Here is a 24,644-nt window from a genome sequence, read left to right as displayed (position 1 = left end):
TATATAAAGGCCCCTGGAGCTAGAAAATTATTCAATCAACTCTATATACAATTCCTAGCAACTTTTGAGCTTTCTTAGTGTGTAAAAAGGTTTCTCCGCCTACAGTGAAGGAGACATTTCTAGTGGAGCTGTTCAACCATCTTGGATTAACAACCACTTAGGTTGTAACCAAGTTAAATTTCTTGTCTCTTCTTTTTTGTTATTTTATTTTATTTTATTATTGTTTCTATTTTAGAGCTGAAAGTACGAGGAGGGTAGTTCTTATTTTGCAGGCAATTCACCTTTCCTCTCTTGCCGGTCTCGCTGCACCAACAGAGATGTCCAGTAGTGAGGAGCTTATTGAACTAACAGAGTTTAACAAGGAGAACCTACAAAAAATGTTAATGTTAATGATTCAGATTCTTAAATCTCACTAGTTCTAATTTATAAGCAATTAATGTTAAGATAAATTTCTGTTTGGATCTAAATCTTCACTACAACAAAACTGTAAACGACAACGGATATTATCCATTGTCGTAGGGTCAAAAAACCGTTGTAACTGAGGGCGTTGTAGAATGTATTGCTCTATGACAACGGTTTTGAATCCGTTGTCTTTGTAGATATTTGACAACGATTTTTATCCGTTGTTGTTTATATGCTCAAAATTTGTTTACGAAGGATACGACAACGTTTTAAAACCGTTGTGGTAGATAATTTTAACAACAGATATAAACCATTGTGGTAGATAATATTTACTCACTTTGCTTTTTTTTTACAACAGTTATAAACTGTTGTGGTATATAATTTTAATATATTTTACAACGGATAAAACCGTTGTCTTTTATCACTTTTTACAAAAAAATTCCATTGTGGTTTGCATAGTTTTTACAACATTTTTAACTGTTGTCTTTAATGTTCATTAATACGAAACAACCAATCTTATTTTAATATAAGTAAACCATCAATACAAAACTAAATATTTACTACATTAAATCTAAAATAAACATCCATATATAATTCATCTTGTAGCCACACATATACAAAAATATACAAAATGAGTTGTTACTCATCAAAATACACATGTTTTCCATTACTGTTCTCCATATACATTAAATCACATGTTTTCCATTTGTTGTTCTCCATATGGCTTTTAATTTACAAATTAGCAAGGCAAGCTACATCCTAACAAAGCTCACTTCTTGCATCAAAAAAACTCAAGCCTCACGAATTGCCCGACCTGCAAGAGAAAAATTTAACAAAACTTGTCAAATTCCAGAATTCTAGATTATAGTTTACATGACGACATGAATTCCTAGAAAACAAGCAATACAAGATAGAACAGATACTAGGTGTTGTTTCATGCTACACAAGTCAAACAAAACGATACAAATCAGTGTGTATCAACAAACAGTCGACAACATCCATTCACGTAGGACAAAATTCCATTATACTCAACACAAAAGAAGGAATGATCTTTTCTTCCTTGAGAATTATACCTCCTTGTCACTCGTTTGACCAAACTAACATACAGTATATAAAGCGAACTATTAAGAAATCAAACTGCAGTATATCAATATACTATGGATCATACACGAAATGCCTTTATAAGCTCTTCATTTCATTCTCAAGCAATCATTAACATGTATATAGATTAACATAGTTGAGCTTGATGAAGCATCATAATTGTCATTCGCGATGATACTTGCAAGGTCCAACAAGATGGAAGTAGGAAATAAAAATTTGTCATCAACAATGAATTTCCAATGTACTTTTGGCTCAGTAGTATTATGCTCAAGGAGTCATCAACAAAGTATGTAGTTCAACATAGTAAAAATTTAAATGTAATTGTAAAAAGAAAAAATAATAAATTATAGGATTAGACAAGGAAATTAAACTAGCAAATAAAACAAACACAGGTACAGAATTTAGGGCATCCCAACAGATATCAGATATTCCTTGGACGGTAAAAAATGCTAGGTAAAATGTTAAAGATGTAAACTCATCCTTACCACCTTATATACATGGAGGTTGTGAGATAGGAGGGAAAACAAGATTGAGTCATGGCATATAGATGAAAACCATAAGGAGAGAACAAACAAGAAATTTGTAGAGCAACTCATAGGATACAAAAGGTCATCATCTAACAATTCACAAAGAGATCAACTGCTTATTAAAAAAAATCATCTGCTAATTCATCAAAACTAAAACTAAATCTTCATCTTTAGATGCCTAAAAAAATTTAAAAGATGCTTTACCACTACACCATTGCCAGGCTCTCATAGTTCTTTCAGTGAAACTTGGATAGGTACATATATAACATGATTTTATAAGAAAACAATCATCATCACTTCAAGTTTAGGTCATAGTAATGATGCAGAAAACATGAGAATGCTCATATCAGATGCTCCTCCACTATCCACCCCCGGCCGTGGAAAGGAGATAAATCATAATACTAAACGGTCTCCTATGAATTTATTCCTTAAGTGCATGAATCCTAGAGGATTCAAACTTTACTACTATAATACAAATCTACCATCCGTTTGCATCGTAGTAGTGTTTATACTGCAAGTTGTTGGAGCACTAAGTACAGTGTTAACTTAAACTAAGTCTAACATGTCGCTAAGAGTTAAAGCATGAATTAAATAGAGGGGAGTAGAACTCAAGCATACACAGAACCAATGGAGAGAAGACACTTCATCTACAGAATGCATGAAACATGACTTCTTTTTCCAACATGGTGTGTGACATCGCTTAAGTTGTACTCTCCAAATTCAAGAAGCTTATGGACCAACAGCATGATACAAAAGTCTATCGCACAATGATCCTAAAAGTCCATGAACGAAAGAAGAAAACACAAAACACTCGGCAAGAATGTGTTGGGCAGGATGTACAAAATGGGGAGAAAGCAACATTTGAATTTGTATGATCACTCTAAAGTCTTGAGAAGTCTGAACAGGCCAGCAGCCTCCCTGGTGCGCGAGAACTCAATGCAGAAGGCCTGGACTTCTATGAAGAGATCACGAACTGCATATCACAACAAACAGACAAACGTGTCAACAAAAATAAATAATCCGCCCAGAATAGAATAGAATCTTAATTCACAGAATTAGAATTTAGTTATCAGAGTCATTAGGTAGCCTCATCTTGAAATAAACTTGTGACAACGTGAGTAATATAAGTAATATGCTGATATATATCTATTTTCCAACTGGATTCATGAGTTCCATCCTGAATCACCAAGCCAAGTCAATGTGGCACCAGACAAAGAACTATAGCTAGGGAACACTAAGCCTATTGTATGCAGTCTTATCTTATATTACAAGTGGTTATTTTCACGACTCGAACATCTAGATCACATGGCAACAACTTTAATGTTGCGCCAAGCCCCCCTTCAAGGAAAGAGTTCCATATAATTATAAAAAATTTGTAGCACATTTGATTACTCCAAACAAATTAATAGTTGGAAATGCATGTAAGCATGATAAAAAAAACAAAAGTAAACTTGCCGTTGATTATCTTGTTTCCGATAAGACTTTGTAGAAAGACACAACCCAACCTCACCAGTCTATTTTGCATGCACTTGTCCTGACCATGGAAAAGAACATAAAATGCTAGAATTTATCAGCCATTAGAAATAGACAACAACTTCAGGAACCAAATTGCCAACATTATAAAAGGTATAGCCCCTTAAAATGAAAACATACACTGAAACAGCAAAATACAATGGAAAAACAAGCTAAAGTGTAGAAGTAAAAAATTCTGTATGCTCCACTAACATGCATATTAAGATGCAAGTGAAGTGCGTGTTCAAAAGTGAGCAATCTATAATTAAGAGTTCTATCAATTAGAGTAGGTGTACGGAGTACAAGGCCAAAGAAAACATTAAATTAATATAAAAAATAATTTAATTGATTTTAATATTATTAATAATCAAGGATTGTATCATTCAGAGAAACACAACCCAACTCCAAATAGTTTAAACAAATATTGGCTTAGTGACGACAATGTTGACGATAATGGCAGTGATGACTGGATAAGGCAAACATGGAAATAATAAACTAGCCATTAGTCTCATTGGGATCTGTGTAGTTGAACCCAAATGGTTAGTACAAATACATCATGTTTGATGAAGATGGTGAGGATACATGCTAAGATGTCAGTAGTTCAAAGTGGCAAATATTAGACAGCATCACAAACATGATTGAATAAGATGAACATAAATAAGAACTTTCACTAAAAAACCAAAACTGAGCATTAAGCTTAATGTATCCGTCCCCTTAGATTCACGTATCAATAGTTGTTTTGGTGCTACCTAACAAATTAAATTCTAAATGAGAGATACACCTAAAAATTAAGAAATTTTTAGCTGAAACAAATAAGTACAATGGACAAGTGAAATGTGAAAGAACCGTGAAATGTAACAAAGATTTTTTTTTTCTTTATTCATAGAACTGCGGGAACTCAGAAATTCTAAAACTAATATAACTGCTGACAACCTTTGCTTTGGATTAGAAAAACTGGAATTTACATAGATATAGTAAGCAAAAGCAACTATGAAACATGGAACAATGTTTAAATGAAAGGAGTAGTCTAAAGAAGATGAGATTGACAATAAACTAACATAGTGGCAATAAAAGCAAACAATTCAAACTGCCAAAAATTAAAGGTAAAAAAGAAACGAAGTTTCACCTCTAAAGGGAGATAGGTGCACACAAGTCAAGAACTTCCCTAACAATTATCAAAATTGATCATCACTTGCACAATGGAACAAATTTCAAGTGTTGTTGTCTCTTAGATGGATATTTTAATGAAAGGATGTAGTCTAAAGAAGATGAGATTGACAATAAACGATCACAGTGTCAAAAAAAGGCAAATAATTCAAACTACCAAAAATTAAAGGTAAAAAAGAAACGAGGTTTCTCCTCTAAAGGGATGTAAGCACAAAAGTCAAGAACTTCCCTAACGATCATCAAAATTGATCATCACTAGCACAATTGAATGTGCAGGACATTGGACTGACTAATCCATAAATTCATCTCAATTTTTTGTTTAACAATCAAGCTTATCATCACTAAGACAACTATGCCAAATCATTTAGAGCTACTAAGAAAAATACAATTTTGTAATTAAAAATGTTTTTATAGGAAAATGATCATACTATGCAGCTCAGAGACAAACAAATTTTTTTTCAGATGTAATAAGTTAGTAATTCAAAACCAATGCCTTCAAAAAGTGACAACATTGAGAATGAAAGAAGAAGAACCTTTTATGTTTTCACAAGATGCTATATAGTTAGTGATGTACATGTGTACAAACTCAGTTGGTAGATTAACTGCAGTTGTCAGTCTGTTGACTACTTCCATTGAGTGTAGACTCATTTCCATATTCACAAGAACAGTGAAATACCTGTCAACCAAATTCTGATAAGAAAAACAGGCATAGCACCCACATATTTATCACTGGCACAAATATCAAAAGATCTTAATTACTTTGAAATTTCAGGAGAATTCATCAACTTTGAAAGAACTTCAACAACTATAAGTGGGTTGTGCTCAACAAGATCCTAGAAAACATATTTAATCTCATCACAAAATTTGAAATGAGAAATCACATAATAATGAAAATAATACAAACCGGTAGCTTTGAAGGAGTAAGTCCACAATGATAGACGAGTTTCGCATCCTTTGCAAGTTCTAACACAAATTGTTGCAAGAAGAAACAAAAAGAAAGGCCATATTGTTTCATTAATACAGAAAATGTTGGCATAGGTGAAGGGAAAACAACTAGTAATGTTCATAGAGCACAGCTGAAATATTGGCCACTATGACCAACAGATGCTACCTAGTTAGCGTGAAAAAGAACATGACCTCTTGTTGGGCAGGTGCAAGTGGGCCTTTTAATGCTTTAGCAATCAAATCTCTCACTGCAGCCCCTCGACTGGTGTCAGCACACATGCCATAATCCCACAAAAGCTCGTGATTGCTGTCAGGATTGAGCCATATAAGCTGTACAAGAATTTGCGGATTAATAACACTAGAGAAAATAATTGAACACGCAAGGTCTCAGGTGAAATTTTTTACTTCTCCATCTAACACTGGGAGCATCGGTGGTGCAAGCCTTATCCATTGTGGACCCAATCCTTCAACAAACAAGTTTTGCATTAAACCTAATATAGCATTGCCTCTATCATCAGAACCAATTCTTGGTTTTGTTCCTGCAGCGAAAAGCTTTGGCCTGAAATAGAGCAATATTACCACAAGGCTCCTAGGAAACTTCTTATATATATCAAGGGGAGGGATATGTTGTATACTCACATGGAGTAGCATCAATGCCGATAGATATATCTGGATCTGGAATAATATTTTTGACGGATGCGGCTTGGAAAATGCTATCAAAAAAGGAGCAGCTACTGAGTATCTAGGAATTTAAAAGTAATAAGTTAGGATAGATAAATGATATACTCAAATTATGCAAATTGGAGTCAGTGTACTCCCCATATAAACTGAATACTTGAATTATATACTCAAATTCTTTTTAAGAAAAGAAAATAAGCCTACGGTGTTCATATTTGACACTGTAGGTTCCATCAATATTAACAATACTAACTTGGATGGAAAAATGTTTGGTTCTTTTCCTAATCAATCATCATTGGTTAACATAATCATGCATTTAGAGGTTTTAAAGTTTCTTTAATAATATACCACCCCAATTCATAGATATTTCAAAATAAATACAAGCCCTAAATGTTGATATCATATGAAAATTTTTTACAGACAAATATTATTCTTTAGTGTTCTACCTAACAGCTGTGTTATCATAGTATCATCAAATCAACAAGAAGGAGCTTTATAGATGTATAACAGAAAAAAACACATAATAAATAAAAGAAATGGCATGATCATAATGACTACCAAACTGTATAAAGCGATGTATTTTTTTGAATTGCATAACCATCAAAATACACTGGCAAAAACCATCGCCCATCAAAAAAGACAAGGCAGCATTACTAGGAGCAGCCTTAAGGCGTGATGCTGTTCCTGGAAATGACATTTAAGACTAAAGAATATTTCATTTTTAAAGGCTTAGGCAATTTAATATCCCTCCAGCTAATGACCAACAATACTAGACAAATGGGAACAAAATTAAAAGTTTATTGAGCAATTACCACAAGAAACCTACTCCATTCACATGGAACAGAACAAAAAGCCAAGAAGCTCATGGAAATGGGAAGAACAATCAAACGGGCAATGTGTAAAACAACTATAAACTTCAATCAGTAATCAAAACAAAAAGGAAGAACTTTCTGTTGAGTTTTGAGTTTAATTCAAACTATTTCTTTTCTTATTGTAATGCATAGATGTATGTATTTAGTTCCACATTGCTAAACAAAGAAAGGTTGGAAGGCCTTATATATGGAGCTCTTCCATCCTTGCTTAGCAAAGTTGAGGGGACCTACATGCATGCGCGGGCCGAGCCCAAATCAGATGGTTTCGGGGGGTTCGAGCCGGAAATCCATAAACCGGGAGCGACGCACGCGATCATCGCGCAAATCCCCCGCTCGTGGGCCTCACGCTTGCAGGCGACCTGGTTTGTTTTTGCCACACCCGCGCGTCAGGAAGCGGAAGCGACGCACGCTTTGCTTCGTGCACTGCTTCAGAGTGTATAAATACACTGCCTCTGTTCCTGGTTCAAAACACACTCAAGAATTCTCTCTCGAGCAATCTGCTCTCTCCTCTTCCCTCTCTATGTGCTCTAGTTTCCTTATCCTGAGGCTTGGTTTTTCCGCGATCTGAGGTTGAGTCCGAGTGCGACGTTCGTCTTGGAGTGCACCTACGGACGACGCGAGCGGTTGTCAGATCTTGGAAGAATTTTGCCGGAGAGCCTCTGCACCGTGGGTGGCAATAAATTCTCTAAAGACAGTCGGCACGCCGACGCTTCAACCGGAGATACATTTTCTCGACCTCTCTTTTATTTACCTGTTTACTGCATGCTTACTATTTTTAGTGCAATTTACTACTGTTAGTGCTCTCTTTAAAACAACAATTTTAGAAAATTTATTGTAAGCATCAGTAGACATGATAAATGATAGGGTAACGGGGTCTGATGAGGCTAGTGCCACACCCGAAAGATTTTTCGGGCAAAACTTCAGACATTGGCAACAACGGATGAATTTTGGCTTACTACACTAGGGTTATTCTCCGTTATAGAAATAGATCCTCCTTTACCTGATGAAGAGGAACCTGCCTATAGTTCTGCCTTACAGAGGTTTAAGCAAAGGGATTATCTCTGCCATGGGAGGATCATGTCTGCCCTCTCAGACGCACTATTTGATGTATACTGCTCAACATCTTCGGCTAAAGAGCTGTGGAAATCCTTGGATAAAAAATACAACTCCGAAGATTCTGGTTTAGAAAAGTATACTGTGGCAAAATTCCTAAACTTCAAAATGGTAGAAGGCAAATCTGTGGTTGAGCAGACACATGAATTCCAAGTTCAAATTCATGGTCTTGCTGAAGGAGATATGTCATTACCTGAAAAATTTCAGGTCTTATCTATCATCGAAAAATTGCCTCCGAGTTGGGAAGATTTTGACATGACTCTTAAACATAGGAGAGGTAAAATCTCTCTAGAAGATTTGATGATTGCCTTAAATATCGAAGAAGAACATCGGAAGCAACATAAAGATGATGATAAAAGAATGCCTATAGATTTTATTCCAAAGGCAAACGTAGTAGTCTCATCTGACAAGAAAAAATTCAAAAATCAGAAAATGAAGAACAAGATGAAACCCAAACCAAAGATTCAAAAGAAAAATGGAACCAAGCCGTGCTGGGCATGTGGACAAGTTGGACATTATGCCAAATTCTGCCCTAAGAAGAAAAACCAGAGCAATATGTCCAACACCAAGGCACAAGCAAATGTTGTGGCTGCTAGTGACGGCACCAGCAATAGGTTTGTTACCTTCAAACCCGAACTAAACTTAATCTATCAACCCAATGAATGGTTAGTTGATACAGGTGCTAATGTGCACTGTTGTGCTGATCGCTCTGCCTTCCTTACTTATCAGGTAATTGAAGGCACTTCCGTGACCATGGGGAACCATTCGGCAGCCAGGGTGTTTGGGATAGGGCAAGTTGACCTGAGGTTCACCTCTGGAAAAGTCCTGTCACAGCATGAGGTACATCATGTTCCAGCGGTCCGTCGGAATTTGATTAGCGGGTCAAAGTTAGTCCGCGCTGGTTATGAGTTGAACTTTAAATGTAATAAAGTTGTAATATTACATTTAGGAACCTTTATTGGAAAAGGTTACCTTAATGAAGGTTTATTTAAACTCAATATAGAAAATGCTACCTTAAATAAATCTACTGATATTGGTTGTTCATATAACATTGAGTCTTATGATATATGGCATGACAGATTAGGACATATCAATTTTAATACCGTAAAAAGGATGATGAATTTAGACATGATTCCTAAGCATGCTATAAATGATAAGAAAAAATGTGAAGTTTGTGTGCAATATAAACAACCCCGTAAACCCTTCAAATCAGTTGATAGAAATTCTATATTTTATAATTGATTCATACTGACTGTTGTGAGTTTAACGGTGTAATAACGAGAGACCATAAACGGTATTTCATTACCTTCATTGATGATCACTCTCGTTATTGTTATGTTTATTTGCTGAAAACTAAGGATGAAGCTTTAGATAAATTTATGATTTTTAAATCTGAAGTTGAGAATCAAACAAATAAAACTGTTAAGAGGTTAAGGTCTGATAGGGGTGGAGAGTTTACCTCGAACCTGTTTCAAAAATTTTGTCAAGATGCAGGTATAATTCACGAGGTAACTGCTCCATATAGTCCTCAATCCAACAGTATAGCAGAACGAAAAAATCGAACCCTTGAAGATATGATTAATTCCATGTTAGGCAGTTCTGGGTTACCCAACTTCATGTGGGGGGAAGCTCTATACACTGCATGCCATGTGTTAAATAGAGTCCCCATGAGGTCTAAGGATAAAAGTCCATATAAGCTTTGGAAAGGCCGGAGGACAAGTTTGAAATACCTTAAAGTGCGGGGGTGCCTTGCAAAGGTACTAGTGTTGGTGCAATATCCCTCAGGTCAAGGTTGACCTGGTTGACCAAGCTTGAGTCTTGGTTTGGGTTTCAATATTTGACAATACAAGACTTCGATGATATGGACAAGTGCAGGTGCAGTTGTTCATTTGGGGAGATTGTTTGGTGCAATTCCCCTCTGATCAGGGTCTGATCAGGTTGATTGAAGAAGAGTCAAGTAGGTCAAGGTTGACCAGATACTTGACTGGGAAGTCCTAACTGAGATGTTAGGCAGAAGGTGAAAATCCTGGTGAGTGAAGCCAGGTGAAAGACCTAGTGAGTGAAGCTAGGCAGAAGGAAAATCCTGGTGAGTGAAGTCAGGTGAAAGACCTAGTGAGTGAAGCTAGGCAGAAGGAAAATCCTAGTGAAGTGAAAGTCCCGTGAGTCGAGCAGTAAGAAAATCAGTGAGTGAAGCGGTGAAAATTCTAGTGAAGCTGGGTGAAAGTCGGTGAGTGAAGTCGTAAGAGAAGTCTGAGTGGTGAAGCTAGACTAAGGGAAGTCACCGTGAGTGAAGCGAGCACGGAAATCCGGATGGGTCGAGGTTGACGAGACGTTTGGTGAAAGTCCAGTAGGTCGAAGGATTGGCCGGATATTCGCACGAGAAAGAAAAGTCCGAAGGATTGGTAGGATACTTGAGAAGGAAAAGTCCAAGTAGGTCGAGGGTGACCGGACACTTGATGAGGAAGTCAAGTGGGTCAAAGGGATTGGCCGGACACTTGGTGAGGAGTCCTAGCAGTCCAGGATGATTGGATGCTAGGTGATGAACAACAGTCGTGGATTGGCGGATGTTGGTTTGGGGCTTGGACTTAGTTTTGGGCAAAACGGCGGATCGATCAACCGATCGATTGGGCGTGCCGATCGATCGATCGATCGGGAAGGTCCCCGACAAGCCTCGAGTGGGCAAGTCGCGCGCACAGAACGCCTCTAGATCGATCGGTGGATCGATCCAGAACCCAATCGATCGCTGGATCGATTGGGATGCTAAAAGCCTGGATCGATCCACCGATCGATCCAGGCTATTCCAGAAAGCACAGAGGCGCTCTGGATCGATCCATTGATCATCCAAAGCCTCCCCGATCGATTGGGAGCAATCCAATCGATCGGGATCCGACCGTTGGCGCAGATAAAGGTCGTTGGCGTGCGTCTTCTTCAGCAGAACATCATTGATTCATCTCCGATCTTCACCAGCATCTCCACAGCAACTCTTTGAGGTTCAAATCGTCAGTTCTTGAAGGATCTTGGAGAGACATCCAAGTCAAGAGGCGAGAACACAACAAGAAGAAAAGCTAGGGTTAGGGTTTTCATTACTTATCTTGTAAGATATTTCTTGTATCTGTTTTCCCTTTGCTTTCTTCTTGTATAGAGAGATTGTAGGGTTTCTCCGCCTTTGGTAGTTATCATAAAGGAGTGTTATTCATAGTGGAGGGTGTGTGCGTGTGTGGATCCTTGGACTAGTCACCTCTTGTGAGGTGGATACCGAGTAAAATCCATCTGTTAGCGTTGTATGCATTTATTTCTTTGTATTTACTCAAGAAACAATGGCCTTGATAGCGAATGACGAGCTATTCACCCCTCAGCTACATATTCGGTCCCAAAGTGGTATCGGGCGAGGACACTCTTGAATCGTCGGAAGAAACATAACAAGAAGAGCTGAGGGTGAAGAAGTTGGGCAAGAATTATCAAAGTCGAAGAATTAGCTCAACTTGAGATCTGATTCAGATGGACTTGGATTTAACACAAGGGTGCCTCCACCATTCACAATGACAAGCTTCGATTCTTGGAGATCAAGAATCGAAAATTTCTTTATGATGGAGATAGAGCAATTGTTTGCTCTAATGGAAGGCTTCGAAACTCCCAAGAATTCAAAGGGCAAAGTTCTCAAGAGGAGCAAATGGAGCCCGGAGCAAGTCCAAAGGTGCGAAGCAAATGACAAGGTAACCAAATTATTGGTTAATTTATTGCCTAGCACAATTCTATGCAAAATTGGAAAATATGAAGATGCCAAAGAGCTTTGGAGCAAGTTGGCTAAAGTTCATGAGATCCCCTCCACTATACCTAATCAAGAGGAATCCAAAGAGGGCGACTCATTGTAGCAAGATCAAGAGGAGGACTCCGAAGTTGAGAGATGCTCAACTTCCGAAGAAGAAGTCCAAGAAGAAGCTTCATCCTCAAAGGAATGCAACCAAAAGAGCAAGGAAGGAGCATATTCCTTGTTTCATGTACAAGAGGATGAAGAAGAAGATCAAGCCTCCACCTCTAGGATTGAGGGGGAGTGTATATCATTGACCCCGGAGCAAGAAGAAGCCTCCACATCCGGGTCAAGAGAAGAAGAGGATGAAGAAGCTTCCACCTCCACAAGTCAAGTCAAATCTATTGGAGGAGTATCACTATCGGATCAAGAGCAAGCTTCTACCTCCGGAACAAAAGGAGAAGATGCCCTCCCTACACATGAAGGTATAATGTTTCAATTAATAATAAAAATCATATTATATGTTTTGAGTGTAGGGAACATGGGCACTACAAGAGCAAGTGCCCCAAATTGGCCAAGAAGAATTACCAAGTGGAGACCACCCCCGAACAAAGAAGAGCAAGGAGCACATTGTGTGCTTCTTGTGCCAACAAAAAGGGCATTACCGAAGTCAATGCCCTAAGGGGAAGAAGGTGGTCAAGGCTCAAGGAGAAAGCTCAATTCAAGGGGGAGCCTCCAAGGTAAAAAGAAAGGTAACTTTTATTGAGCCTATTCCCTTGAACAATGGTAAAAAGCATGTCAAGTCAAGTCTTTATCATTTCAATGCTATTTACCATGAAAATATGAGGCATGATAAAGTTAAGGAAGATCATGTAGCTTTTCATGCTAAAACTACCACACCTAGGGTTAGAAAGGTAGATAAGAATTTAGGCAATAACTCTAAGGATTTTAGTTATAAGCCTAGAAATAGAAATGCTCATGGACTTAATGAAAAATCAAAAACTAAGGACTTATGGAAAGAAAATCAAGTATTGAGGTCAAGGCTTGATAAAATGGAAAAGACCCTAAAAATGATGGAAAATATCCTAAAAGGGCAAAATGAGCAAAACCTAGGTCTAGGAGTACTACAAAGGTCATCCAATGGTCATAAGGGTTTGGGATACAAACCTAAAACCAAGAAGGATGTAATTTCTTACCATAGGGTTCCATATAGCTATGGAACCAACCCTAGGTCTAGAGGTCAAGTCAAGGATACAAGGGAAGTTATCCCTAGAAGTATCTTTGCAACAACAAATGTGACTAAGACTTCTAAGAAGTCTAAGAAAGTCACAAACAAGGCCACAAGGGAAGCAATCCCTAGGGTTGACCTAGAAAAAGTGACCAAGGCTTCTAAGAAGTCAAACAAGGTCACTAGAAAAGTATCTAGGGAAGTTATTCCTAGTGAATACCTAGAGCATCCAAGGAGCACCAATAGGTGTTGGGTTCCTAAGAGCATTTTCTCTACCCCATAGATGGGTTAGAGAGTGTCAACTCTAAGAAGAAGGGTAGTTAACCCAACTTTGAAGAAATTGACACTCAAGGAGCATTTTCAAGGTTATCATTAACCTTTGAAAATGAAATAGATTTATCATTTACTCTTTGGAAGAGTAAAATGTGCTAAAATTGAAGATATTGATTTTAATCTTAATTGGCATAATTTGGGAAAACATAAGAAATACCAAGTTGAGACTTTGATATTTTCTTAGTAATTTAAGGTAAATCTAAGCCTTAATTTAAAGTGCTACTCTTGTAGAAAAATGAAATATGCCAACACTTGAGAAATATGCTTAATTTCAATTGGCATAAATTAATAAAGAGAATTAGAAATGCCAATTTAGGTTTTGGCACTTTCTTGAAGCACTTTGGGCAATCTAGGGTTTAAGTTTTAGGATTAGCTAAGATTAAGGATACTTAGATAGATAATCTAGGTATATTTTATTTATACTAAATATTGCAATGATTGTTTGCCCATTATATGCCATGACATCATGTTTTATTTTTGCACTCATGTTTTATTATGAAAATACAAAAATATCATGTCATGACATACATACATCATGTAGTTATAGGAAATTTTCTTCTGAAAATTATTTCTTTTTGATGTATGTCATAACATTATCATGCATTATGTTTATTTCCTTAAAATTAAGAACAAATGACATTTATCAACAAGTGGTTTCAACAAGTGACATCCTAGGTAGATGTCCAATATCCATAAAATGCCTAGATAGATATGCATGATCCCTAGATTAGGGCAAAACCAAATTTTACATCTCATAAAGACCTATAAGGTGACTTGTATGTGTTTTAGTACACATTAGATACAAGTGAGATGTTAGGATGATGAACAAAACTCAACATGCTGATTTAGTGCATTTCTTTGAGTTTTAAGTTCATCAAAACACATAGTTATGTGTTTTCCCATCATTGGGAAAGCTAATGTACAAGTCATGTGCATTAAGCCCAAGGAACCTGGTGGGATATTTGTTTTGAAAATGTTTTTAAAATGATTTTGGAAAACCTTGGTGAAGGTTATCTTTTGATAGTAATCACCATTGAATAGTTAGACACAAACTTGAAGAAAACACTAAAGTTTTTGCAAGTTCTCAAGTTTGTGTCAATCTTTGAAAATATGATGTATTTTCATAGAAAACTATTTTTCCATGATAAAGTATACTCTAAATAATGTCTACACAAATTTTCACGATTTTTGGAATTTTGTAGATTTTTCTAGGGGTTTCTGAAATTCACAGCAAGTGAATTTCAGAACTATCAGTCATTCAATCGATCACCCGATTGATTGAAGGGTCTCAATCGATCAGGCGATCGATTGAGGAGAGTCGATCCAGAAGATCCGGATCGATCCACCGATCGATCAAGACTGAATCGATCGATGGATCGATTGTTGGTTCAATCGATTGGAACCCAACTCGAATCGATTTTAATTGGGAAAGCTTATTTTCAGCATTTGAACCTATTTTAGTCTAGGTAACCATTCCTAACCCTCAAAATACATTTGTATACATAAAAGCGGTGTTTTCTCGAAACAAGGATTGATTGGTCGAAGACTAAATTGAAGTTTAGGTTGAGGTTTGATTCAAATTTTGAACTTTTGACCTCAAAACTTCTAAATTTGGGTTTCCTAAAGGTTTAGGAATTCCAAGTCATTGTTGGTGCATGACAAAAGGTACGACCATGTCTTTAGGGAGAGGTACTTAAAGACAGTAACTATTTGACTACCTTGGAAGGTGGTTAACCTTCTTTAGTAAAATGCTCGAGGTGAGCATTGGATTAAAATGGAGAGTGGACATCTTCATTTTAAGGTGTAACATGCCAAGTGGTATATGCTCAAGAGGAGAATGTGTCGATAATGAAGGGTATGGGACCTTCATTATCGTGTTGATCACAACGAGTGAAGTTGTGAACAATGATGAGCAACTCTTCAGGGGGAGAGTCTCAAAGGGGAAAATTTTCAACAAGTGAATTTGTTGATGTGTGTCAATAGGGGGAGAAAATGTAGGGTTTAAGTTAGGCCTACATTATCTAAGAGGGAGTTTGCCTTCTTAGTAGGAAAATATAGGGTTTAACTTACGCCTTCATTACCTAGTGGCATGAAGAAAGTTGAGGCTATGGAATTATCCTAACTTAAATGAGGTATTGTCAAACATCAAAAAGGGAGAGATTGTTGGTGCAATATCCCTCAGGTCAAGGTTGACCTGGTTGACCAAGCTTGAGTCTTGGTTTGGGTTTCAATGTTTGACAATACAAGACTTCGATAATATGGACAAGTGCAGGTGCAGTTGTTCATTTGGGGAGATTGTTTGGTACAATTCCCCTCTGATCAGGGTCTGATCAGGTTGATTGAAGAAGAGTCAAGTAGGTCAAGGTTAACCAGATACTTGACTGGGAAGTCCTAACTGGGATGTTAGGCAGAAGGTGAAAATCCTGGTGAGTGAAGCCAAGTGAAAATCCTAGTGAGTGAAGCTAGGTAGAAGGAAAATCCTAGTGAGTGAAGTCAGGTGAAAGACCTAGTGAGTGAAGCTAGGCAGAAGGAAAATCCTAGTGAGTGAAGCTAGGTGAAAGTCCTGGTGAGTGAAGTCAGGCAGAAGAAAATCCTAGTGAGTGAAGCTAGGTGAAAGTCCTGGTGAGTGAAGCCAGGCAGAAGAGAAGTCCTGGTGAGTGAAGTCGAGCAGAAGAAAATCCTAATGAGTGAAGCTAGGTGAAAGTCCTGGTGAGTGAAGTCAGGCAGAAGAGAAGTCCTAGTGAGTGAAGCTAGGCAAAAGGAAAGTCCTGGTGAGTGAAGTCAGGCAGAAGAGAAGTCCCAGTGAAGCTAGGCAAAAGGGAAGTGGTGAGTGAAGCCAGGCACGGGGAAATCCAGATGGGTCAAGGTTGACCAGACATTTGGTGAAAGTCCAAGTAGGTCAAAGGGATTGACCGGATACTTGGCACGAGAAAGAAAAGTCCAAGTAGGTCAAAGGGATTGACCGGATACTTGGCAAGAAGGGAAAAGTCCAAGTAGGTCAAGGGAGTGATCGGATACTTGGCACGATGAGGAAAAGTTCAAGTGGGTCAAAGGGATTGACCGGACACTTGGTGAGGGAGTCATAATAGGTCAAGGGTGACCGGATGTTAGGCATGATGAACCAACAGGTCATGGATTGACCGGATGTTGGTTTGGGGGCTTGGGACTTGGTTTTGGGCAAAAATCAAGTCTGGATCGATCAGCCGATCGATTGGGAAGGTCCCTGCGACAAGCCTCGAGTGGGCAAGTCACAGAGCGCACAGAACGCCTCTGAATCGATCAGTGGATCGATCCAGAGACCCCAATCGATCAGTGGATCGATTGGGGTGGCGCGATTTGTCGCGATAAGCTCTAGATCGATCCACCGATAGATCCAGGCTATTCCAAAGAGCACAAAGGCGCTCTGGATCGATCCATTGATCGATCCAAAGCCTCCCCGATCGATTGGGAGCAATCCAATCGATCGGGATCTTACCGTTGGCGCAAATAAAGGCCGTTGGTATGCGTCTTCTTCGGCAGAACTTCATTGATTCATCTCCGATCTTCACCAGCATCTCCACAGCAACTCTTTGAGGTTCAGATCGCCAGTTCTTGAAGGATCTTGATGAGACATCCAAGTCAAGAGGCGAGAACACAACAAGAAGAAAAGTTAGGGTTAGGGTTTTCATTGATTATCTTGTAAGATATTTCTTGTATCTATTTTCCCTTTGCTTTCTTCTTGTATAGAGAGATTGTAGGGCTTCTCCACCTTTGGTAGTTACCATAAAGGAGTGTTATTCATAGTGGAGGGTGTGTGCGTGTGTGGATCCTTGGACTAGTCACCTCTTGTGAGGTGGATACTAAGTAAAATCCATTTGTTAGCGTTGTATGCATTTGTTTCTTTGTATTTCCGTTGCACATCTCTGAAGAAACAAGCAACGCCAACGACGAGCACGCGACGAGCTATTCACCCCCCCCCCCCCCTCTAACTACATATTCGGTCCCAACAACTAGTACCTGAACACAGAAGGAAAAAAACTTGGTCCAAAGACCGTAGATGGTATCTTCTTGGGTTATGCTCAAAATAGTATTGCATATAGGTTTCTGATTATTAAATCTGAAATTTCTGGAATAGATGCAAATACTATTGTAGAACTTCGTGATGCTACTGTTGGTTGCTACTCGGAAAACCTAGAGGTTCCACTGTACAAAAATTTTGTACAAAGGTCTGAACCTTTTCCTAGCTACCATGTGTTCTTTTAAATTAAATTTTGGATCGCCTGCGGAACTTAACACGTTTGATCCAAAACTTAATCTATTTGTTCTTTTAGGTTTTGACTTGGATCTCCTGCGGAACTTAACACGTTCGACCCAAGTCACCTTAAGTTATTAATTTCATTAAATATTAATTTCCATTGGTTCCCGATCGACGGCCAGAGGCACACGACCTTCGATATGGGAGCAACCACTACCGACTAGACAAAACCTTTTATGGAAAGCTAATATTTAATTTCCTAAAATAACTTTAGGTTAAACAAAGAACAATCAAATCACAAGGAAAAAAAACAAAAGAACATTATATCGAAAACAAATTCAAACTCTAGAATCATATGCCTCTTGTATTTAGTATTACTTAAAATAACTAGTATGATACGGAAAGAAAAATACTAGTTATACCTTTAGAAAAACCTCTTGATCTTCTAGATCTTCTTACCTTGGACGTTGTGTGGCAACGATCTTCCGAGACGAGAAACCACCAAAGCACCTTCTCCTTTCTTCAAATTTCGGCCACACAAAGCTTCCAAAAGATGAAGATCTTTTCCACCAACCAAGGATGTAGGCTTTCTCTCCTTCTTCCTCAAGCTAGATCCGCCACCAATTAAAACTCCATAAGCATGAAGAGGTTCGGCCACAAAGAGAAGAAGAAGAGAAGAAGGAAGACCACACCACCAAGGAAAAGAGGAAGAAAAATAGAATAGTGGCCTTGAAACCTCCTCTACCCCTCTTTTATAATCCTTTGGTGAATAAGGAAAATTTAATAAAATTTCCTTAATTCTTTTTCCATTGAAAAGAAAAATTATTTAATTAAAATAATTTTCTTTTCAAATACAAAATTGCCTCAAATCAAGGAAAGTTTTAATTAAAACAAGAATTAAAACTTCCTAATTTATTTCCGAAATTTATAAAATTTCTCCAATAATTTAATCCCTTCACGATTGGTTTATAAAAGGAAATTTAATAAATTAAAATATTTCTTTTAAACACTGGATAAAAAGAAAGTTATCTCTAAAAATTAAAATCTCTTTAATCTACAAATAAGGAAAATATCAAGTCTTTTCTTAATCTTTTGTAAACTAATAAAAGAGAATTATTAATTTTAAACTTTCTTTTAAATCATAATTAAAAAGGAAAGTTTCTTAAAATTTAAAATCCTCCTTTAATCAACAAATAAGAAAAGATTTCAAATTTTAAACTCTCTTTTAAACATGTAGATGATTTATAAGGAAAGTTTTACCAAAATTAAAATCATCCTTTTAAACTACAAATAAGGAAAGAGATTAATCTCTTCTCTTAATCTTTGTGAAAGCTATAAAAGGAAATTTTTATTTTTAAACTCTCTTTAAAATCACGATATCCACATAAGAAATAATTTTAATAAAAATCCTTTAATATTCTAGTGTCGACCACCCAAGCTTGGGACCCAAGTTGGCCACCACACACGACTCATCCACTGATCTTGCCTTGCTTGGGTTCCAAGCTAGCTACCCATGGGTAAGAAGGTGGGTATGCGGTGGGTATAAATCTCATATACTAGAGGCTACGATAGGGAGAGAGGAGGAATTGGTTTTGTCTCCCGATGAAATTATGTTCGCTTCGAACACACAACTTAATTTCATCAATAATAATTCATTCCACTAAAGAACTATTATCATCTCGCACCAATCCCAAATTACATTGGGCTCCTTATTATTAGTCTCCCCGTGTTTAAGATAACAATGTCCACCAATTAAGTTACCGACAACTCACTTAATTAATATCTAGCTCCAAGAGTAATACCACTCAACTTCATCATTATGTCGGACTAAGTCCACCGCAGGGTTTAACATGACACCTTATGAGCTTCTCTTGGGACATTCTCAACCCAGATTACTAGGACAGCTTCTTCTATAATCAACAACACACACTATAAGTGATATCATTTCCCAACTTATCGCTTATCGATTCATCGAACTAAATCTCACCCATCGATAAATTAAAGAAATAAATATCAAATATACGTGCTTATAATATGATTAAGAGCACACACTCCATAATAACTGAGGTCTTTGTTCCTTCATAAAGTCAGTATAAAAGGAACGACCTCAAATGGTCCTACTCAATACACTCTAAGTGTACTAGTGTAATTATATAGTTAAGATAAACTAATACCTAATTACACTACGACCTTCCAATAGTTTGTTCCTTTCCATCTTGGTCGTGAGCTACTGTTTATAATTTATAAGGAACCAATAACATGATCTTCTGTGTGTGACACCACACACCATGTTATCTACAATATAAATTAATTGAGCAACTACATTTATCATAAATGTAAACATTTGACCAATGTGATTCTTATTTCTAGATAAATATTTATACCAAAAGATAGGCTTTTAGTATACACTCTAACAGCTACATTTTTTGAGGATATATTTCCTATGAAGACAAAAACACCTCAGTCTATATCTGATATTCCTACTAGAGATATGTCTGCTTCCGTAGAGGCCCCATTATTCGTAGAAGGTACACCTTCCTCAAGTCACTCTAGACTAGATTAATCTAGTGAGCATACAGAACTGAGAAGGAGCAAGAGACAATGTGTGTCTACGGATTTAGGCCAGGACTTTATCACCTATAATATAGAAGGTGACCCTGTGACATACTCCTGAAGCTAAACACTGGAAAGAGGCCATTAAAAGTGAAATGGACTCTATTATCTCTAATGCCACTGAGTTGGTAGATTTACTCCCAGTGTACTATAGGATGTAAATGGGTGTTTAAGAGAAAACTAAAACACGATGGGTCAATAGATAAATTCAAAGCCCGCCTAATTGCTAAGGGATTCAAACAAAGAAGGGATCGACTATTTTGACACTTATTCTCCTGCTACTAATTACTACAATCCGAGTGTTAATAGCATTGGCATCCATATATCATCTTGAGGTCCATGGATGTCAAACGGCGTTCCTAAACGGAGATCTCAAGAAGATATATATCGATCCCGAGGGACATGTAGTCTCTGGAGATGAGAATAAAGTCTGTAGGTTAGTCAAATCTCTTTATGGTTTGAAGCAAGCCCCAAAGTAGTGGCACGAAAAATTTGATAGAACTATGCTATCGTTTGGCTTTGAAATGAATGACTCTGATAAATATGTGTATGCTAAAATGAAAGGTGATAATTGTATTATCTTATGTTTATATGTAGATGATATTCTAATTTTTTGTTCTAACCTTTCTATTATTAATGAGACTAAGGCCCTCTTATGTGGTAAGTTTGATATGAAGGATATGGGTTGTGCTGATATGATTTTAGGGTTGTAGTTGACTCGTTCAACTGATGGAATAGTAATTTCTCAGTCACTCTATGTTGAGAGAGTATTAGAGAAATATGACTATAGCCAAGTTAAATCTTATGATCCTTCAAAACTCTCCACAAGAATAAGAGTGGTGTGGCAGTGTCTCAATTAAGATACTCATGAATCATAGTAGTCTAATGATTTAGCAAATTATTCAGAACTGATATTTTTTTCGCTATAACGAAATCGAGTTTACCACCGTCCGACGAGCGCATCGCAGTACTCAATACCTAAAAGGCACTATATCCTTGGTATGGGAGATTCCTGGAGGGATATAGTGACGCTAGTCGATAACATCGAGTGTAAATACGTTCGTTATGTCTTTACACTTGGAGGCTGATTGCAAGGTAACGATTATAACCCGCTCTACATATGAGGCGGAATTGTGTGCTTTGGATACCACAATAATCAAGACGATTGGCTTAAGGGTCTTCTTTCAAAATTCTGATGATAAAGTCAATACCTTCTATTTCAGTACATTGTGATAATCAAACAACAATAGCTCAGATTAGAAGCTCCAAGTATAACCAGAAACAGAAGAGACATGTACGAATAAGATTAAAGTCTATTCGTGAGTTAGTGTCTCTTGGAGTGGCGTCATTGGACTTTATGACTTCTACTTAAATCATCATGCAAGTAATGAATACCTAAAACTCTAAACTCAAAACATACAATTAACTAGCAGGGGAAGACTAAATGACTCATCTAATACATTCTTAATAAATGACAATCTTAATAAATTCTTATGCTAAATCCCAAAGCTTCTATAGTCCTGGCATCACACATCCATCCGCACCTCCTTGTCGCCTTCATTTGCTATAACTTTTCCTTTCCTTTATTTGCAGTAAGAGGAAATGCAACTATAAGCAAAATTACTTAGTAAGCGCTATCTAACTCACAAAACTCGAATATGCATGTAACTGGAAGAAATCTAAAACTGAATGCTCAGAAAGAAATACTACTTATGCTCATCTAATAGCAAAAGAAACAAAGCATACTGGAATGCTAAACATGTAAAGCAAATCTAAACAAACACGCTAGCATAAATGAAAACTGAACTTGCTGGACTTTAAACTTATGTGAAGCTTATTTTTTTGATTTAAAAACTTATACTTTAATTCTTCAGAATAATAAGTTTAACTGAACTGTATTCATGTAACTGATTTGTGAAGTTTTGAAAACTATTTTCATAATAGATAAAAATAATAATCAAGCTGCTGATGGGCCCGGCAATTGTACTTGCTATGCACGCATCCCTAACTAGACCCGAGGTAGCTAGTCCCGAATCTAGTAGGGTTTACTAGGTTATCTAAACCTAGGGACGACTATGAGAGTCCAGCATACTAGGTTATCTAAACCTAGGGACGACTATGGGAGCCCAACCCAAGGACAACTGAGAGTCCAGCACAGTGTCACTGATAAAAGTAAAATACTGATTTATAAGCTGATTTATCTTATCTTGCTCTTACTAGGTTATCTGAACTTAGAGCTAGGTTATCTGAACCTAGGGGCGACTATGGGAGCCCACCCATTGGATCGCAGTCCCACATAAACTGAAGCAATACTAAGCATGTCATTTATAAGAATTGTAGAATGAAATGCTAACTAATTGAAATACTGCATACTAAAATTCTGCACTTGTAAGCTTAATAAAATCCTACACTATAAACTTAATAAAATCTGCACTTGTAAGCTTAATAAGGTCTGCACTTGTAAACTTTATAAAATCTGCATTGGAATGTTAATTAAAAATCTACACTTGTAGCTCTAAAGGGATTGTTCATGCTTAGTTATTCAACACAAAACTAAATCCTTTTAAGGTCCCCAGCAACCAAAGAAACAAAATGCTACAACATAGCTATTCACCCTAAGAATCTGTTAAAGCTTGATACCTATATAAAGCTTATACTTTTATAGAGCAATAGAGATCTTTAAACATGTTACAACATGATCTAACTGGTTTACTAAACCATAAGCTCAAACCGAAAACTAAATCTACATAATGAAAACCTAAATCTAAATCTGAACAAGTAGTAGGGTAATAAGGAAAACATGAGGGTTGTTCAAACCGAAATCTAAACCTGCAGGAGGAAAACCCAAATCTGAATCTTAATGCACTACACCAAACCTGAAATTTAATGCCACGGCAAGGGAGAAAAAGGGGCTGCATTACCACTCATAGCCATTCTAAACTAAACCATTTACCCACTTCCAAATCTAAATAGACTAAATTTGATTTCATGGCAACAAGCTTCAAGATAAACCGCAAGGCTAATTGTGAGTCGGTCATATCCAATAATATAACAAAGAACAGTTAAAATATGAGATGCTAATTAATGTAACAAGGAAGTCTAAGCTTGATATGCTAACTTTAAGGGCAGCTCTCTTCATTGCAGCAAGGAAGAACATGAACAAGTCAAAAACCAAGATTCATGGCAGTAAATCAAAATCTTTAAGCATGTTACAGCATATATGCAAGGAAGAAGGAAAAGGAAACTTGAATCTATCTTTAACTCTCTAACAAACAGGTTCTGTACAACCTATTCAAACATCCAATAGCAGACCGAATCCTTTGCATTTCACAATTCCCTACAACCTAATCCGAAAGCCAAAACAAAACCAAATCCCTAACAAATCATGAATTCCGTTCAACTCATTCCGAAAACTCAAAGAAAACACTGAATCGGAGTTCGTAGCTACTCTTCTGCAGGTGAGGAAAGCACTTACCCTTGTTCTTTGACTCACAACCGGAAACAACTTCTAGGGCTTCGACGAGCTCGAGATCTCAGCTCTTCCTCGTGCCCACGAGCTCTCCTCGACGAGAGGTTCTTGAGACTGCAAAGGAACCTCAGATTGATCTTTGGTCGGCCCCGGAGAGGAGAAACCCTAGCTGCCTTCGGTTCCGCCCGAGCTCCGCCGTCGCGAGCGAGAGAGAACAGGAGAGGAGCGGTTTTGGTTTTCCCCCGAGCTGCCACCGTCCCACGAGAGGGGTGAGGAGAGAAAGGGTTTCGGCCACCGAAATTATCGAGCCCTAAGTTCCCTTATTATAATTCTAATATTCTATTAACTATCTTAAATAAATTTATTATCTTTTTTTAAACAGATCCACCCGTTTGGATTCTTGGTCAGCTGTGCTTTGCTAAGTCTTTGACCAGGTTGCGGGTTCGATTCCTTAGTTGAACCCTTTTACTCCTATTTATTTCCTATTTATTAACTACCGCTTAAATAAATTTTTCTCCTTCTTTAATCAGCAACGCCTGCTTGGGCACTTGGTCAGCCGGATTCACTTAAGAGTTGGCTTGGCCAGAGGTCACGGGTTCGAATCTTGGCTTGGACATTATTTTTGTCAAAACTTCTTTCGTTTAGTAAAAATATCAAACGGCCTCCAAAAATTACATAAAAAAACTCTGAAAATTTCTAAAA

At 37.4% G+C, this 24,644-nt stretch overlaps 1 protein-coding gene across 7 annotated transcripts; it reads right to left on the bottom strand.

The window, feature by feature from the left end:
* Positions 1–1,154: 1,154 nt before the first annotated feature.
* LOC122023620 (CCR4-NOT transcription complex subunit 11-like) lies at positions 1,155–24,263 on the bottom strand. Of its 7 annotated transcripts, XM_042581835.1 has the most exons (10): positions 23,949–24,263; positions 6,294–6,396; positions 6,060–6,213; positions 5,847–5,984; positions 5,614–5,685; positions 5,469–5,542; positions 5,243–5,385; positions 3,486–3,564; positions 2,890–3,003; positions 1,155–1,216 (listed from the first exon to the last, which is right to left on the bottom strand). In XM_042581835.1, coding segments are annotated over exons 2-8 (603 nt in total). In that variant the 5' UTR covers positions 6,296–6,396; positions 23,949–24,263; the 3' UTR covers positions 1,155–1,216; positions 2,890–3,003; positions 3,486–3,544. The 7 variants fall into 7 exon arrangements, with proteins under 7 accessions (XP_042437769.1, XP_042437767.1, XP_042437770.1 ...); XM_042581833.1 differs by lacking the exon at positions 1,155–1,216 and having other exon boundaries at positions 2,679–3,003; XM_042581836.1 differs by lacking the exon at positions 1,155–1,216 and having other exon boundaries at positions 2,679–3,003; positions 5,284–5,385.
* Positions 24,264–24,644: the final 381 nt, after the last annotated feature.

Source organism: Zingiber officinale, chromosome 9B (assembly GCF_018446385.1).
Source record: "Zingiber officinale cultivar Zhangliang chromosome 9B, Zo_v1.1, whole genome shotgun sequence".
Lineage (NCBI taxonomy): Eukaryota > Viridiplantae > Streptophyta > Magnoliopsida > Zingiberales > Zingiberaceae > Zingiber > Zingiber officinale.
The sequence above is the reverse complement of the archived record's forward strand: the minus strand, read 5'-3'. Positions and strand labels throughout refer to the sequence as shown.